Consider the following 16,258-nt stretch of genomic DNA (forward strand, 5'->3'; position numbering starts at 1 on the left):
AAAGCTTTCTGTTGCATTTCCACTGTATTGGATCACATCATTTGTAACTGATTGCGGTTGAGCTTGTTTTCTAGAAATGATACGTAACTCTGGTTAAACAATTTAATTTAGTTATAGCCCATCTCTTTACGTTGTTACTTCTAGGGGGGATTACAGTGTTACAGAAATTCTGATTCACTTGGAATTTTCACCATGAAAGAATTTCTGGTGGATTAATTAAAATCTAGTAAATCTTCTGACCTTAAAGTGAAGGAATGTAAATGAAGTAACCAAGTCCTCCATGCATTTTCCATATGTGTAAGTTCAGCTTCACCTCCTCGTCGCTATGTCCTTATCCCAGTAGAATGGATCTTTCTGCATGAAAACAAAATTTCCTTCGTTGAGCTCCGTTTCATTGTAGCATGATTATCCCTCATGATTTGAGCAGTGTTATTTTATGTTTCCATGAGAGAGCAAGTGCTTACAGATGGTAAGGGAGAGAAATAGCTGATGTATCTGTGTGTTTTGCCTGCTTCTGTGTCAATGTCTCAGTTGCCATCCTGGGTAGCTTATCAACAATTTAAACTGTGACTGAAGAATTGAGGTGTCAAAACTGCTTTTCTTCCTTACACACCCATGTGATTTAAGCCCATAATTAGAGTTTGTATCTCCTACTCCTGTTTTCATCCATATCCCTTAATTTTTTTCCATTTGCTGTTTCTAAACCCTTCATGACCGTACCTGCAGTTGGAATTCTTGGTAGGATGCTCTTCTTGGCTTCCTCTGATTCATCACAGCTCTCTGAACGTGCAAATACCACAGCAGCTCGTTGTCATGAGTTCATTACACTGTTCCAGTAAGAGTTCACAGGGCTGGTGTGTGGCTCTCCTCTTCCTCGTGCACTGCACATGCCAAAACTGCATCTTACCATTTGGCAGAACTCTTCCTGACAGCATCTTGCTCTGTAAGGCACTTCCATTCAGCACCTCCACAGTCATTTTCTTCGTTGGTCAAACTGGATTTTCTTTAATCTCTCAAATGGCTGAGCTCAGAGTGCAAGTTCCATTTCCTTATCCATACTTTCAGAATTCTGCATAATCTTGAGGTTCCTAATTTTGTCCATCCTCTTTCTTTCACCTGAACCATGTAGTATATATATAATTTGTATTACCCAGATGAGATCTATTACTGTTAAAATTCTATGAATTTGCAATTTATATTCTGTACTATACCCTTACATCTTTCAAATTGCTCATCCTCTTCTTGAGGGCTACTTGAAGACTATTATTTTAATAATATCCATCAGATAAGGAAATGTTGCATGTTGAGAGAAGTTCAGGAATGAATTGACCAGTGAAGGCAGAGAATGCTGCCATAGAAGAAGGAAATAGTAATTAAAGAACTACTAGGATGAAGTGACAGAAGAACTTAAAGGAGTTACTTTATTACCCCCTTGGGGGATTACTTGGATGCTCTGTTTAGCTGGGCTTTAAGTTATGTAACAGGTCATCAATAATTCTAAGAACCAGTATTTGAATATAGAAGAAACCCATAAACTTGTGAGATTTACAGGGTTTATTTCTTTCTGAGCACAGACCTGGATAACAGTGTTCTTGCTGTGGGTTATTTTTGTGGGTAGAGCTAATGCCACCATTCCAATGCACTCACAGGTGCACACTCACTGCTGAATCACCTGATGCAAAGGGATTCAGTGATATTTTTTTTTAGGAGATTTTCAAAATAACTGTGTCGAAGTTTAAAAAACTCTTCAGATGGATTCAACACTTCAACTGAGAATTTGTGAAGGCTGTATCTTAACTAATGGATTTAACCCACCAAAACTTTATTGTGCTGTACAAAGGAAGAAAAATCAAACTATTTCTTGTCCACTTTGTGGAGTTTAACCTTATTTAGAACTGTGAAGTTCTGGTATTAAAATGTCTTTTCTCTTTTTTATGGGATCTGAACTTACGTCATTTTAGACGATTTTAGTTTCGTTTCTTTCTTTGTATAACAGAACCATTTAAATCTCTTATCTCTTTGGAGAAAGAAGCATGTTATTATGTGTATTATTTAATGTTTCAGGGAACTTTGTATTAGCTTATGTCTATCTTAATAAATCTGTATAGAAATCTGAGGTATTCTGCGTGGCTTTAAGTAATGTCTATTAAATAACACATGACCTTCAGGAATCTAGGATTAGAGTCCATGAGTAATTAGATGTTTAAGTGACTTTTGCCAGGAAATGTATACAGTAAATAAAGCTCCATCCAGAATTACATCCCGTTTTTGCAAAATTCTAGAATTCTATTGCCCTCTGCTGGTTTAGTGTACCTGGTTGTGATTTGGTAGCACTGAATTATGTGTGAATTGACCTTCCTTTTATTTTTCATGGTGGAATAATTGTAGGTAAACAGTGTAATGGACCACTTTACTACTTATTTTATTTTAAAAAAGAAGTCAATCTTGAGTCTGGCTTGGTGGCTTTCTGAAGGCTGGAGAGGAGGCAAATTGTTTTCTTTTTTGTTGCTGAGATTTTCAGGTTGGAGATGAAGCTCAATTTAGTATTTCACCTTGTTTTTTCTAAAGAGTAGAATAGAAATTAATAGAAGCTTTGCAGTCCTTCCTTCATGCTTTTATGACAATTCCCCACATTTGTGTGCACAATATATGTGGGTATAATTTTATACTTTAGACCAAATAGGAAAGCCATTCATTGAATTGAATTTTTTGACTGATATTTTGCATGCAGCACACAGTCAGACTTGAAGACATATTCATGTACAGTTATACTTGGTGGAGTGTGTGCGTGTAATGGCTTTAAAGTGAAAGAGGGTAGATTTAGAATAGATAGTAAGAAGAAATTTTTTATTGCACGAGTGCTGAGATGGGAGGGAAGGTTGCCCAGACAAGTTGTGGATGCTCCATCCCTGGAAGTGTTGAAGACCAGGTTGGATGGGGCTCTGAATAACCTGGTCTAGTGGAGGTGTCCCTCCCATGGCAGAGGTGTTGGAGCTGGATGATCTTCTAGGTGTCTCCCAGGCCAGGCCATTTCGTGATTCTGTGATACATGCACACACTGTGATGCGGTGTTATCTGCAAAGTAGGATGTAGATAAGACTCAGTCCTGCTGGTCAGTCAGTGAGGGTTGATCCTGGGGCACAGCTTTGAAGTCTTCTTGGGTTTAGCAGGAAGTGTGTGGGCACAGCACAGATGTGAGTGCAGGACTGGCTCGTAGAACACGTATACGTGCAGAATTTAGTTTGCATCACTTGGGCAGGGGCAGCTGTTGCCTGGAGTAACTGGTACCTACTCATGATGTGCAATAGTTGCTGACTGACTGGATGTTTTTTTGAGCAGCTCAGAGACAGGGAGCAGCTCTTTAAATTAGCACTGCCACTGTGTCCTGGTCATCTCTAAGCCTGCCCTTGCAGATTCCAGGGATTACTGTAGCCAGGAGAGGAGAGGAAGAGCTTTGGCATGCAAAGGTGCTGCAGTAGCTTCCCCACAGAGGTCGGATGGATAACTCACAGCCAGTGATTCCACAAGGAGCTGAGGAGGAAGCTACTCCTTGTGTTTGGCAGCACCCTCCTTCTTACTTGCTCTGCTTCATTCTCTCAGCAAGTGTATCCAAACCAGTAACTCAGGCTGTCAGTTGTAGACAGGAATACACTTTATTTCTGAAGTAAATAAAATGGATTTCTTTAAAAAAATCTTTACATTTGCCCCTTCATTTCCATAACTGAGAGACATGCAGCAAAATCCTGTGATAAGAGAGTGCTTAGGTATATTCATGCTTTGATTTTTATTCTTTCTGGTTTGAAAATAATTTTTCAACTTCACAATCAATAGCTGGATCTTCTGCTTTGCTATAATAAACTTCCTTTTTTAAGCTTTTGTGGTGTAAAGGGTAGTAATTGCTGAGTGACCAGCACAACACATGCTGTTCTTTATCAGAAACAAGCAATCTAGATAATTTAGTGTTACAGAGACGTTGTTTGAGGGCCTGGACCCCACAGCAAGTTTGGGAGTCTTGGAACTGGTGCATATTTTTTTACTGAGCTGCAAATATAATTTTCACCATCAGAAGTATCCAGTATCAGGAAACAGGGGAAAAATACTAGGCAGGTGTTATCCAGTACCTCTCAGTAAAGTGGAAATAATGGAAAGATAATTCCTGAATTCAGGAAATTGCCTGTATAGTTGTACATAGCAAGTCCCAAACCAACCTTGTGTTTTCACAGACTGTTGGATGTAATTAATTATTTTGAAAGGGGTAAGGTCTGTTTCATATGGAATTTGGGAAGGGAGTGTTCAGGGGTTTTTAAGTTTCATTTATCTAATTAAAGGACACAGTGTCCTTTAATTAGATAAATGAAACTTAAAAATGAAACTTCCCATTTGCAGAAGATAACTGATCTTCTGTTGTTTGTTACAATTTACACCTCAATGCTCTTTCTGTCTACTGACAGCTTTAGAATAAGGACTTCATCAGTTCAGAACTGCTTTTATTATTTTCTTCTGGGGTCTTTTTTAACCTGTCAGTCCCTAAATTCTCCCTTATAAGTAGGAAATTCTTTTGCTGCCTCCTGCGTTCATTCTGTCTGGCAGGAGTGAGTTATTTGGACACAGAGAAAGAGCACAAATATCAGTGTAGTTTAGCTGCCCTGTGGAGAGCTAGGTGAAGATATGGTTTTTATATGTAGTATTTCTTGATGGAAAACACCAAACTTCTGCTCTGTTTTAACTGGAGAAATTCTGAGCAAATTCTTTTGAATGCAGCAGTAAACATTGGGGCCCTTTTGATGTGTTAAATGAGTTTCCATTCTAGGGAAATGGGCTGACTAAGCACTCTCTGTGTAGGGAATACAGAGACTACAGACTGCATGGAATGCATATATTTGTACCAAGAGTATTTTTAGTCCATGGATTTAGACTGCAGAGGAACAACAGTGTGCTTCTTGAGGCTGGTATTCTTACTGCTTCTTTTACAAACAAAGCAACCCAAACAAGCAGAGAATCCAAAATTATTTTGCCCAAAATAACTGGCAGAGCCAGGAACTGCAAGTCCTGATTTTGCTTCTGTGCTCTGGCCACTATCAGGTTTTGCCATTTGTTTCAACACATGCAGGTGATGAGAAGGATAATATTTATGATCACTGAGCTTTTTTTGATGTGCTTTCTTTCATGCTTCTGTAAACAAACTTTTTTTATTTGGTCTAGGAGTTACTGTCAGTGTCGATTTATGTTGTTATATTTGAACATAAATCTCCATTGTTTAAAAATTACGTTTTGTACATGGCTATTAAATGATGAGCACAGGAAGAGCATCTAAAAACCCCTCAGCTTTCCTGTCATGTTTGTCCCATGTGAAAAACATTAATTTCATTTTTATTTCTTTAGACCCAGGGTTAGGAGCTTAAACTTCCTTTTGAGTTTGTGTCAAAGATCACCCCTTTCTACCCAGTCTACACAATTTCCTGGTTTGGGTTGAGGCATCAAAGGCAACTGAAGAGGTTGATAGTCAGTTCACTCTTTTGCATGCGTTTACTGCACAAATTGACGTGAGTTAACCCTACCAACTAGCTAGGCTTGAACAGACTTTCCTTTCTCCGTTTGTTTTTCCTTCCCCCTCTTCTTGACATTCATACCTCCTTTTTGTAGATCTGTTGTGACTGGGAATTCAGTCCCAGGGAAAAAACAAATAATAAAGTAAAAGTCATGACATGGCTTTAGCACGAACCTTTGCTTTCAAGCTGTGTTGTCCATACTTTATTCCGTGATTCACTCGTCATCCCTATTCCTCTGTAACGCAGGTTTTGTACATCTGGATTTTGAGGTAGATCAATGATTGGGCCAGATCAGTCTGTGGGCCCTGTGGTGTGTCTTTTGTACGATTAGGTTTTTTCAAGGGAGTGTCCAGCAATCCCTACAAAGATCATTAAGACACTGTTTGTGCTGACCTGTTCTGGGATTTAAACAGCTGTATCAGGCATGGAAGATCAGTTATCATTTCCTGTGATCTGCCATAAGCTGCACCACAACTGAAACTTGGGCATCTGTTGAACAAACCAGCTATCTGCTCTCTCAGTCTGTATTGAATAAACAAAGTCACATTTAACATTATTTGAATAGATTTCTTAACAGGTTACCAAGAAATTTTGATGAAATTCTGCATGATCAAATCAAAATTATACTGCTCACTTTTAGATGGCTAAGCACAAGAAGGCACTTCAACTGGGTAAATTTTATTAGCCTGTCACATAGCATTTCCTCAGATGTAGAATTTTGAAGAACCTTTGATAGGGAATAAGTACATGGCACATGATCAGGACTTTCAGTTCATGCTGTACTTGGAAGAGCACCGGGAGGAAAACACAGTTTGAAGAATTGCAAAACTGGAAATTTGTAAACCAGACTGCAAAATTTTTGGTTGTCATTTCCTATCCTCCTGTTTGAAAGCCCAAGTGCCAGCTAGGGAAATATTATAAGCACTAGCTGTTCTGTACAATTCTACAATTACAAATATCAAATGGAGTAGTATTCATGCACTTCAGGAAAGTGTTTCAGAACATAATCACTAAAGTAAAATCTGAGTTCTAGATACAGTGCGCGTTTCAGGTGTGGGTAGTATTGTGAGTGATAACCATAAAATGAGGCACCCAGTAACGTACTTTATCCTTCTGTTCTGCTGCAGAAATAATCACAAGCACAAATTTAGATGACCTGCTTCTTTGCTTCATGCAGTATACAACACATTGTTTTGTGGTCTTATTTTTTCAAAAAGTAAGAACATATGATAAAGGGTTTCATTCTTCATGATTCAGGTCGTTGAAATAAATTTCCTTTCTTTTTATGTAGTTATCAAGAATATTAAATAACTCCCTGGGAGACTAGTGCAACCTAAATAAATAGATGTACTTGAAAAAAATGCTTCATTCATAATGACTAATGCTGTAACAATTCTGGGTTTGTTTGAGACTTTACAGTGATCCAGACCCTTGTGACTTCAAAGAACATACCCAAATTAGCACTCTTTCAGGAACTGGATTTGGGTCATACAGTTCAGTAAATAACACTGATGATAACGATTTATCTAATCTTCTGCTGTTGCAACAAATGCAGTTTATTGGAAGGACTCAGTTGACATTTCCTCTTACTTTAAATTTCATTACTATAGTTCTAAATAAAAAGAGAAATAATTTTCATCTGTCTGAATACTGATTTCTATGTTGTATGACTAGGTTATTAAAAATACTGTGGTTTGTTGGCAAGGAAGATGTTTTGTGTTACAAATGTGTTCTGTTACTGTTATCACAAAATTCTTACCTCAGTTCTCATTTTCCTACTCTGAATCAAGAAAAATTATTGCTGTGCACTGGCATTAGACTTGTATGCAACCTCTCTGTGCATTAATTTCTTGAATGGCACAAAAGGGGAGATAATTTCTCTATCCCATATTGCAGTACAAAAGTTGATATATTTCGTATTTCTGTCTGTACTACAAATCACATCTGTATGTGTGAGTGCGTGTATGAGTTCTGAAGTCATAGCCTTTGAAAGAAATTGAATAATAGCACTGATTTGTCAACCTTGCACATTTTTTCCTTGCAGAAATTAGCACCTGGGGTTAGTCAGTTTGCTTACACCTGTGTACAAGATCATCCTATCTGGACTAACCAACAATTTTGGGAAACAACCTTCTATAGCAACGTGCAAAATCAAGTTCGCTCCCTCTACCTTACAGCCAAAGATGACAACCATGCAGTACCATTCAAACAAAAGGTGGGAAAATATATTAAAATATTAAAGTAATGTTTTTATTTACATGTTATTTGTCTCCTTGGTTACAGAGAGCTAAGTTACAGTTTTTTCCAGTTTTATGTGTTTTTCTTTTATTTTCTCCCATATTGCACAGTATACAATAACATGAGAATTTACATTTATCTGCAAAGCATTATAATTTGATGTTAGCTCAACTTAGTGTGGAAAAAGCATTTGCAATATACCTAGTCATTCATTAATTTAACATCAGGCTTTAGGTCACTAATATCAGCTGCCAGATTCCTTTATTCTGCTTTGACTGTGTGCCATCTACCTAGTTTGCTTTAAGCTAATGCTAGAATTGGACTCCAACATATGAAAACATGAATGTTTCAGCTGGTCTGGAAACTATTTATATAAAAGCTTCCCTCACCTGAACATCCTAGGAATTTAGAGAATATTGCCAGCATCGAGTCGTGAGCTGCATGTAATTTCTCAACCTGATTTATGCTTGTTCTTATTTGAGCTAAGTGGATAAGCTGAGGGGAGCAGCTATGTTAAAATCAGGAAACCACTCTGAAGAAACATGGAAGATCAGATGGCATAAAAAAGACCTTAAAAGCAATGATGTTGTTTAGATCTCTCCCACATTGTGCTACTGATGCATTTCAGTAAACTGCTCTCAAAGCTCAGTTCCCATAATCATAACTCTCCTTAAACCCTATTCAGGGTAGTTATTTGCTCTTTCTTTTTATATTAATATATAATTTAAATAACTGAAGAAGTTTAATTAGAAATTGAGTAAACAAAACTTTGTCTAAGCATTGTTTTTTAAGTTGTAGCTTTATCATTTCTTCTGTGTCATTATATTTCTTTCTCTGTGTCTTCCAGGAGAAAACGCCTGCAGACCAGGATAAGACAGCAATGGACCTGGCTGCTGAGCAGCTGAGATTGTGGCCAACCCTTAACAAACAGACTCAGCAGGAGCTAGTGCAGAATGAGGAAAGCACAGTTTTCAGCCAGGCCATTCATTTTGCCAACCTCATGGTCTACCTGCTGGTGCCACTGGATACAAGTAAGAACAAACTGCTGAGAACATCAGCTACTGGGGACTGGGAGAGTGGAAGCAACAGCATTGTCACAAACAGGTGGGTATCCTGTGCTCATCTGGCAGGATGGGCCACGGCTTGCAAAATGGCCGTGCTCTAAATACCAGTGTGTTTCAGCATCTTCGCCTCCTTTCAAGTTCACTGGTTAAGGAGAGTAGAAGTCTAACATGATTCCTTTCAAAAGACAGAACTTTGTCTGAAGTGATTTACTTCCATTTAAAGGAACATTGTGTTGTCCCAGTAAGAATTTTTAATCTAGTAATGCAGATGTTGAAGACAAACATGCAGTTTGGTGAGAAAGAAAACAGAAGCCCCAAGCCTACTTGGTTAGTTTTTATGACTTGAAAAAACCACTGTATGAACCTAAAATCAAGAAAGCATTTGTATAGCATCTATAAAATCAGCATTTCTGTGCAACAGCTGCAAAGGAGGAAAGGCACTGAGGTCACAAAAAGCAAGAGGGCTAAACCACAGTGGCAAAGGTTAAATTACTAAGGAAGCAGTAGGAGTATAACACCAGTTCCATTCATTCCCTAGCATGCAAATCCAGGACATTTCGTAACAAGCCTTCCTCCCTTTTTGTTTATTGTCTTCATTATCACCTCTCTGTACAAATTCTCACTTGATAAAATTATAGAACACTATGTGAGAACACTGGCATCAAGTAAAAGACTATCAGGATGGAACTCCCTATGGAGTTACTAATTTCTGCTGACTACACACCTCTAATCTCAGGCATTAGGCTCAGTAGCCTGCTTGTGGTGTATGTTGCAATCTACGCATTTGGCCACTGATATTATTATGGGAGGTATTTTAGACATTCAAAGTACATTTCCCACTGAATCGCTTGCTTATCTAACACACAAAAAAATTTTCTTGTGATCTGTTTAGCTTTTGATTGCTTTGCTCTGCAACCTAAATATACATTTAATGTATCTTTATTTAACTGGATATTTGCTTACCACGGTTTGCAAATACTTTACTTGACTTAATGAAGAGAAGACATAGAGCTCTTAAAAAGCTGTTTTTTCTCTTCTGGGCCTGTCTGTGCTGGACTCATGGAGAGAAAATTGTCCTGTGTCAACTTCATTTATGAAGTTTTGGCTGTGAAAGTACAATGTAACTGTGGTACCACCAAATGCTTTTAGGAAGGTTTGGGAATTGTAACTAGAAAAAAACCCCACAGCTTGTCAGTGTCTATCCAAGTGTCACATGTGCTTCACCCGGTGAATTGTTCACACTTGTCACTGCTTTTATTTCTGCCTTCAGCATTGCAGGCAGTGTTGCAGAGAGTTATGACACTGAGAGTGGGTTTGAGGACTCGGAGAACAATGATGTTGCAAACGCAGTGGTGCGGTTCATCACCAGATTTATTGACAAAGTTTGCACAGAAAGTGGAGTCACACAGGATCACATCAAGGGTCTGCACTGCATGATACCAGGTAGGAATTATCACGAAAAGGTGACAGTTGTGGTCTTTCTTTTTTCTTTTCCTAATTAGACAAATGCACTTACTAATTTGAGTTAACATCAAATAAGTTAGAGTGTTAGATTTCTTTTCCAGATTGTAATTGCTGTTGAATCTCAGATAATTTTTTCCTCGATGTCAAAATTTGAGAATTTCAGAGCTATCAGAGTTTTAATTACAAGGCAGCTTTCTCTTTTCCATTGTGTGAGACTTCATTTATGGTGTTCCTGTTCTCCAGGCATTGTAGCAATGCACATAGAGACTCTGGAGGCTGTCCATCGGGAGAGCAGGAGGCTTCCACCGATACAGAAGGCAAGTGTTATGAAAAGTATTTGTATTTTTTACAAGCATTAGAATCATAAAATCTAGTCATCTCTTTTTCCCTCTCATAATGTTATGAGGAAATATCAAAACATTAAGAGAAAATTTCCACCAGTGATAAATAAAATGCTTGGCCTTGGTCTCATGAAATATGAAACCAGTAGAGCCAGACTTCTGATCATAAACAAGCTGTTGCATGCCCACTGCTTTTTGAGACCCATTTCTCTTTGTTGAGTCCAAACTCCATCTACCTTCTTTGGACTAACTGTCATAACAATTTTGTTTTGAAGCTTTTTAAACCAAATATTATTGCTAGCCCGAGGTATAACACTGATTTACATTTACACTTCCATTTATTTTGCATCAGCCCAAAATTCTACGGCCTACTTTACTGCCAGGAGAGGAATTTGTTTGTGAAGGTCTCCGTGTGCTGCTGGATCCTGATGGCAGAGAGGAAGCCACAGGAGGACTGCTTGGAGGTCCTCATATCCTCCCTGCTGAAGGAGCTTTGTTCCTTACCACGTACAGAATTATATTTAAAGGCACTCCTCATGATCAACTGGGTAAGAAAATCCAAATCTGAGTGATAATTGTGGTCCTTTAGATAGGCAGGATTCTGAGCTGGCCTGTCCACCTATTCAAGCATCAACATCATTAAACAGTTTTTTCAGACACTGGAAGCAAGTGAAAGGAAAAATACTCATGAGTTGGTATTCTACCTAAAATTATTGCTTGGCAATAGCTGTATTTTCTTTATCTGTCAGCTCTTCTGAATGATAATTTTTCATTATTTAGTATGTGCCATTTCTAAGCAGATTGTCAGAAGTATAAATATATTGTGGGAAGTTCATGATCATTTGTAAACATATCAAAGTATATAATTCCTGTTTATAAGTTATATATTGCATTATGAAATCCGAATAAACTTGAAATTGTTTCTTTAGCCCCTACTGACCGAGCTTTTGGGGGTACATTTCCGTTATGTAAAAAGACTCAGAAGGAAGGAGAATATTTTTCTCATCATCACAGCTGAAACAGAGTTGAAATTCAGATTACAAATGATGCTTTAGCACTTTGCCAACTTTTCGGGTAGTTTGCCTGAAGTTAATCCATCTATACCATCATGTTCATGTTGCTTTATACTTATTCACTCTTGTTTACTCTAGTAACAGTGTGAGCAGAGCAGGGCTGGCTGTGTGATCTAACGAGTGTCTGTGTGTTGTGTCCTCAGTTGGGGAGCAGACCGTGATCCGGAGCTTTCCTATCGCCTCCGTTACCAAGGAGAAGAAGATCAGTATCCAGAACCAGCTGCAGCAGAGCATGCAAGAAGGGCTGCAGATCAGTTCAGCCACTTTTCAGGTAAAATGAAGTTTTGTGAAACTTTATGTGGCTGCAGTCAGCTCAAAATATTTACGAGCAGCGCTTTGCCCTGGTATTCGTGAGGAGTCCGGTTTTCTGCCCTGTAAGGTCAATAGACAAGGCAGAACTCATAGAAACCCTGGCATTTCTTGGCCCACTTGGTATTTACAGAGGGTTGCTATTTTCACATTGGATTTCTTTCACTGCTTTCCTCACCTATTTTGGAACCAGAAAAGAGCTGGTTTGGGTCCAGAATCCCTTCATGTAAGTAGAGGCCTAGGGAGGCTAGTCAGAACCTGCTTTCTCTCTCCCCCAGCTACATGGAATCAGTATGGAAAAGCTCTGAGTATTGCTTCCTTCTCAAGGTTTGTCACTTCACCAGCTTTCTGTTAAAATCTATGGCATAAAGTCCTGGGATGTCACACATGGAAGCTGCACTTCCAGGAATCTTCAGGGTAGAACCAACGAGTCTCTATATGACAGGCACAGATCTTGGAATTTTCTGTAGGATCCCCAACAGTGTGTTCAAGGAAAGTGTGTAATGCAGGGCAATTGATAGAGGTGGACTTGTAAGAAATAGGAATCCTGAAATCTTTCCTGAATTTTCCTTCTTGGTTTTGATCCTAACTGAGGTCAAATCCTAAGAGATCAAAAGCTGCAAGCAAAGAATTTTATATCCTGGACTGAATGTAGACTGCAGTGCTTAAGAGATGAAATACTTTGCTGGGTTGACTGACTGTAGAAGCATATTTTCATTGAAAGCAATAACTCCAACATTTGAAAACAAAATAGCACTTTATTAGTTCCTTACAATAATGAACATTACTTAGCTAATCATCCTTCTGTATCGCATTCAAAGCACAAAATTAGGAATACAAATGCGTAAAACGAGCAAAAAAAAAGTTGTTCTTGTGGACTTTTGTGAGGACTTTTATTTTCCAGAAATCTTTTTACCAGAATACTTAGCATGCTTCAATGATGTGATAAATACAGACTCCAGCTCAGAGCTGGATTCGGGTCAAACATCATCTTTGCTTTTGTTTAGCATAGTTTTGTATTAGGTTATGAGAACAAAAACAATCCGCAAACAGTTTATTCCCTGTCCCCTATGTAACAGCCATGGTTCTATACAGGATGAAATAGCCCCTCCCCTTTGTTGATTAATTATGATTTTCAGATGGGCTTGTGTGCAGCTATGCTGTTTGATATCTTTAAAACTTCAAACCAGTGTGACCCTGAAAGACTGAAGAGCTCCTTTCAAGGAGGTCCTAGAACAACAGAGCTGTTAGTCATTTGGAAAATATTTACAAAACAAGTGAAATTGGAAAAGCAAGGATGAAATCCACCTCCTAGATGGCAAGCAAAGGAATTTAAAAGGTGTCTAGGTATGCACTCAGAAATAGAGCGCTAGGACATTTCTTTGTTTGCTTTCTCCACATTCTTAGAGTTGTTTTGTGCCTTTTTATGGATTCCGTATTTTCTGTCTCTTATTTGTTTTCCCTGAATTGTTGACTTCCTTTCAGCGGAGGATGATTGGATGGGATTTTTTTTTTCCCAGAACCTTTCGAAAAAGCATTTTTAGTCAAGTGGATGGCTCAGTGTTGAATAGCACAAGGTTGTTTCCTTTTTAAGGAGCAGATTTCACTACCACAGTTTTGTTACTAGCAGTTTTCTATACTTTGCAAGGTGAGGCCAAAATTGGAACATCTAAGTAATAGAAATACAATGATTGTGACATATGAATGCTGAAATTGCTGGCTTCCTGAGTCTTTGAAGTGCATTACCAACCTCAGTTCCCAGTGTAGGGGCAGAACTGGCAGACTATTTCCCAGCTAAGCTGTCCCATGTGACCAGAATTTGAACTGCTCTAGATGTCTTAGTGCCAGCACTACAACTTGGATTTACCAAAATATTTTGTATTTGATCTTATGAGAATTCCAGATGCTGCCTAGTGAAGATACCTTAGTATTAGGACATAAATTTAAAATAGGAAATAAAAAAATTCTTCAAGTGTGTAATAGCCGTCAAAGTAAATGAGATCTATCTACATAATATCTGTATTTTCTGAAGGGCATAATACTGTGGAAGTATGGGAATTTTGCTGCTGTATTTTGGAATCTTCCAATTTCTGAAATTCTCAGATTGTTTTCCAGTTTCTAACATGTCATGTCTTTAATACACAGTTAATTAAAGTAGCATTTGATGAAGAAGTGAGTCCTGAAGTGGTGGAAATATTTAAGAAACAGTTGATGAAGTTCCGTTATCCTCAGTCCATCTTCAGCACTTTCGCCTTTGCAGCTGGGCAAACAGCACCACAGATAATTCTACCAAAACAGAAAGAAAAGAACACTTCATTCCGGTACAGTCTTTCTTTTTTTTTTCTGATGTTCATGTTTTGTGCTATCCAAATGCACTGAACAACCTGGAAGCTCTGCACAAGTGGAGATCATGTCAAAATAAGTGATTGCTATTTTGCATTTCTTTGTATTGACTGAGTAGGAGACAGATTAGTAGGATACAGATGTTTATTTGGGATAGGAATTTTATTATTTATCTAAACCTCTGGCTGCAGTAGATTTGAACGAGCACCTTTATTACATTTTGAAACAAAAAATAGAAGTAGCGTCTTGAGCTATGCAAGCTCAACGGGGAAATATGATTAATTGTGTACTACTTTGTAATTAGTAGCCTAGCCACTTATAGCCTAGTGTGGGTTAGGATTAATTTTACTGTGTGCATTTGCCCTACTTCTTTTTAATTTAGAGTTTGAGCTTTAGGTCCTCTTTCCAGTTTTATGTTACATGTTAAATTTTACTGAACCAGCTGCGTCATTAATCTATTCCAGAGTGGTAGGTCCTGTGATTCTCTGTTGATTAGTGTATTGTTGACACAGAAAATAGAATCTCAATCTAGTCATGAAATCCTAAAATTTAAAGGTAATTTCTCTCGTTCCTGCCTTTACTTTGGCAACTTTCTAGATTTACTGCATTACTAGCAAAATAAAAAAACCTGAAACAATAGGATATCTGCTTATTCATTACCAGTAGAAAACATGACACAAATTTATCTCCAAGTAATACAATTTTTGCTTAAAAATTAATCTCGGAAGCAATTTTTCTGAAGTTTGTAATTGTTTGTATTAAGAGAAAAACTTTTAAATCCATTTCAGTTGCGTTTGTCATAGAGATCTGTAAATGCTATCAGGCCGAATCAGATGAATATTTCCAAATACTTCTGTTGTTTTGGATTTACAGTACCTTCTCCAAAAGCATTGTGAAGGGAGCAAAGCGTGCTGGGAAGATGACAATTGGGCGCCAGTACTTATTGAAGAAGAAAACAGGCACAATAGTGGAGGAAAGAGGGAATCGGCCTGGCTGGAATGAAGATGATGATATCTCTGGTAAGAGTGTGGCTTTTTTATCCATGTTGGTTAATAAATCTTCTCTGTTATGCTTCCATTCTGGTAAATTGAATGAGAAATGCCTTCAACAAGAAATGGAAGGGTTTTCCTAGACAGGAAAGAGAAGGGTTTCAAATCTCAGCATTTAGTGAGCATTTTCTTTTGCAATGAGAAGAGGAAGTTGACTTAATTCAGTGGTGCAGCGAAGTACTAGATTATTTTTTAATTATGAAACTATTTAGGTATGATATCTTTTAGATCATTTTTACATCATGCTGGTAGGGGTGAAACACTACAGAAGCATGCTGCAGCTTCCATTTATCTCTAGACATCTGGCATCTGCAGCTAGTCTCTGATGAGAAAGCAGTAACTGGTGAGGTGCAGGAATGAGCAAATTGGAGACTTTTGTGGATGTGGAACTGAAAAATGATTGTTGAAAGCAGCAGAACTCATTACTGCTGCAAATACCGCTTCCCGTATTTTTGATTGAAATTATTTTGGGGTAGAAGGTAGAAAGGAGTTCGGGCACTTTGAGCGGTTTGTGTGATGGTATGGGCTTTGACTTCCCCCAAACCCCTTTTTTTCCTCCCATATGCTGCTGCCTGTATATCCTTATCTGGACCAGTGCTAATTTATAATAAACCACTAGAGGGAACCAGATTCTCCTGTACATAAACAGGTGTTGTTTTGTCAAAGCATTCTTTCTTTAAAAAAAACAGGCATCTCAGATAATGAAGTGTTCTTCAAACATTGATAATTTCTTCCAAACATCGAACAAGCTGAATTCTCCTGTTGAATATTTGCTCACTGAGCAAGGCAACTCATGTGACTTAGGAGCAGATGTATGAAAGCTGTCTA

At 38.1% G+C, this 16,258-nt stretch overlaps 1 protein-coding gene across 2 annotated transcripts in view; it reads left to right on the top strand.

Moving 5' to 3' along the window:
- Window positions 1-16,258, top strand: part of SBF2 (SET binding factor 2) — a 231,367-nt gene that overhangs the window by 174,696 nt on the left and 40,413 nt on the right. For both annotated transcript variants that reach the window (XM_066187541.1, XM_066187542.1), the window contains exons 18-25: window positions 7,594-7,764; window positions 8,635-8,891; window positions 10,122-10,294; window positions 10,559-10,632; window positions 11,009-11,204; window positions 11,873-12,000; window positions 14,184-14,359; window positions 15,255-15,400. In XM_066187541.1, the coding sequence (XP_066043638.1) occupies window positions 7,594-7,764; window positions 8,635-8,891; window positions 10,122-10,294; window positions 10,559-10,632; window positions 11,009-11,204; window positions 11,873-12,000; window positions 14,184-14,359; window positions 15,255-15,400 (1,321 nt within the window). The remainder of the gene's footprint in view (window positions 1-7,593; window positions 7,765-8,634; window positions 8,892-10,121; window positions 10,295-10,558; window positions 10,633-11,008; window positions 11,205-11,872; window positions 12,001-14,183; window positions 14,360-15,254; window positions 15,401-16,258) is intronic.

The sequence above is a fragment of the Chamaea fasciata genome, unplaced genomic scaffold, assembly GCF_029207755.1.
Source record: "Chamaea fasciata isolate MVZ Bird 193981 ecotype frontalis unplaced genomic scaffold, bChaFas1.0.hap1 SCAF_7, whole genome shotgun sequence".
Taxonomy (NCBI): domain Eukaryota; kingdom Metazoa; phylum Chordata; class Aves; order Passeriformes; family Sylviidae; genus Chamaea; species Chamaea fasciata.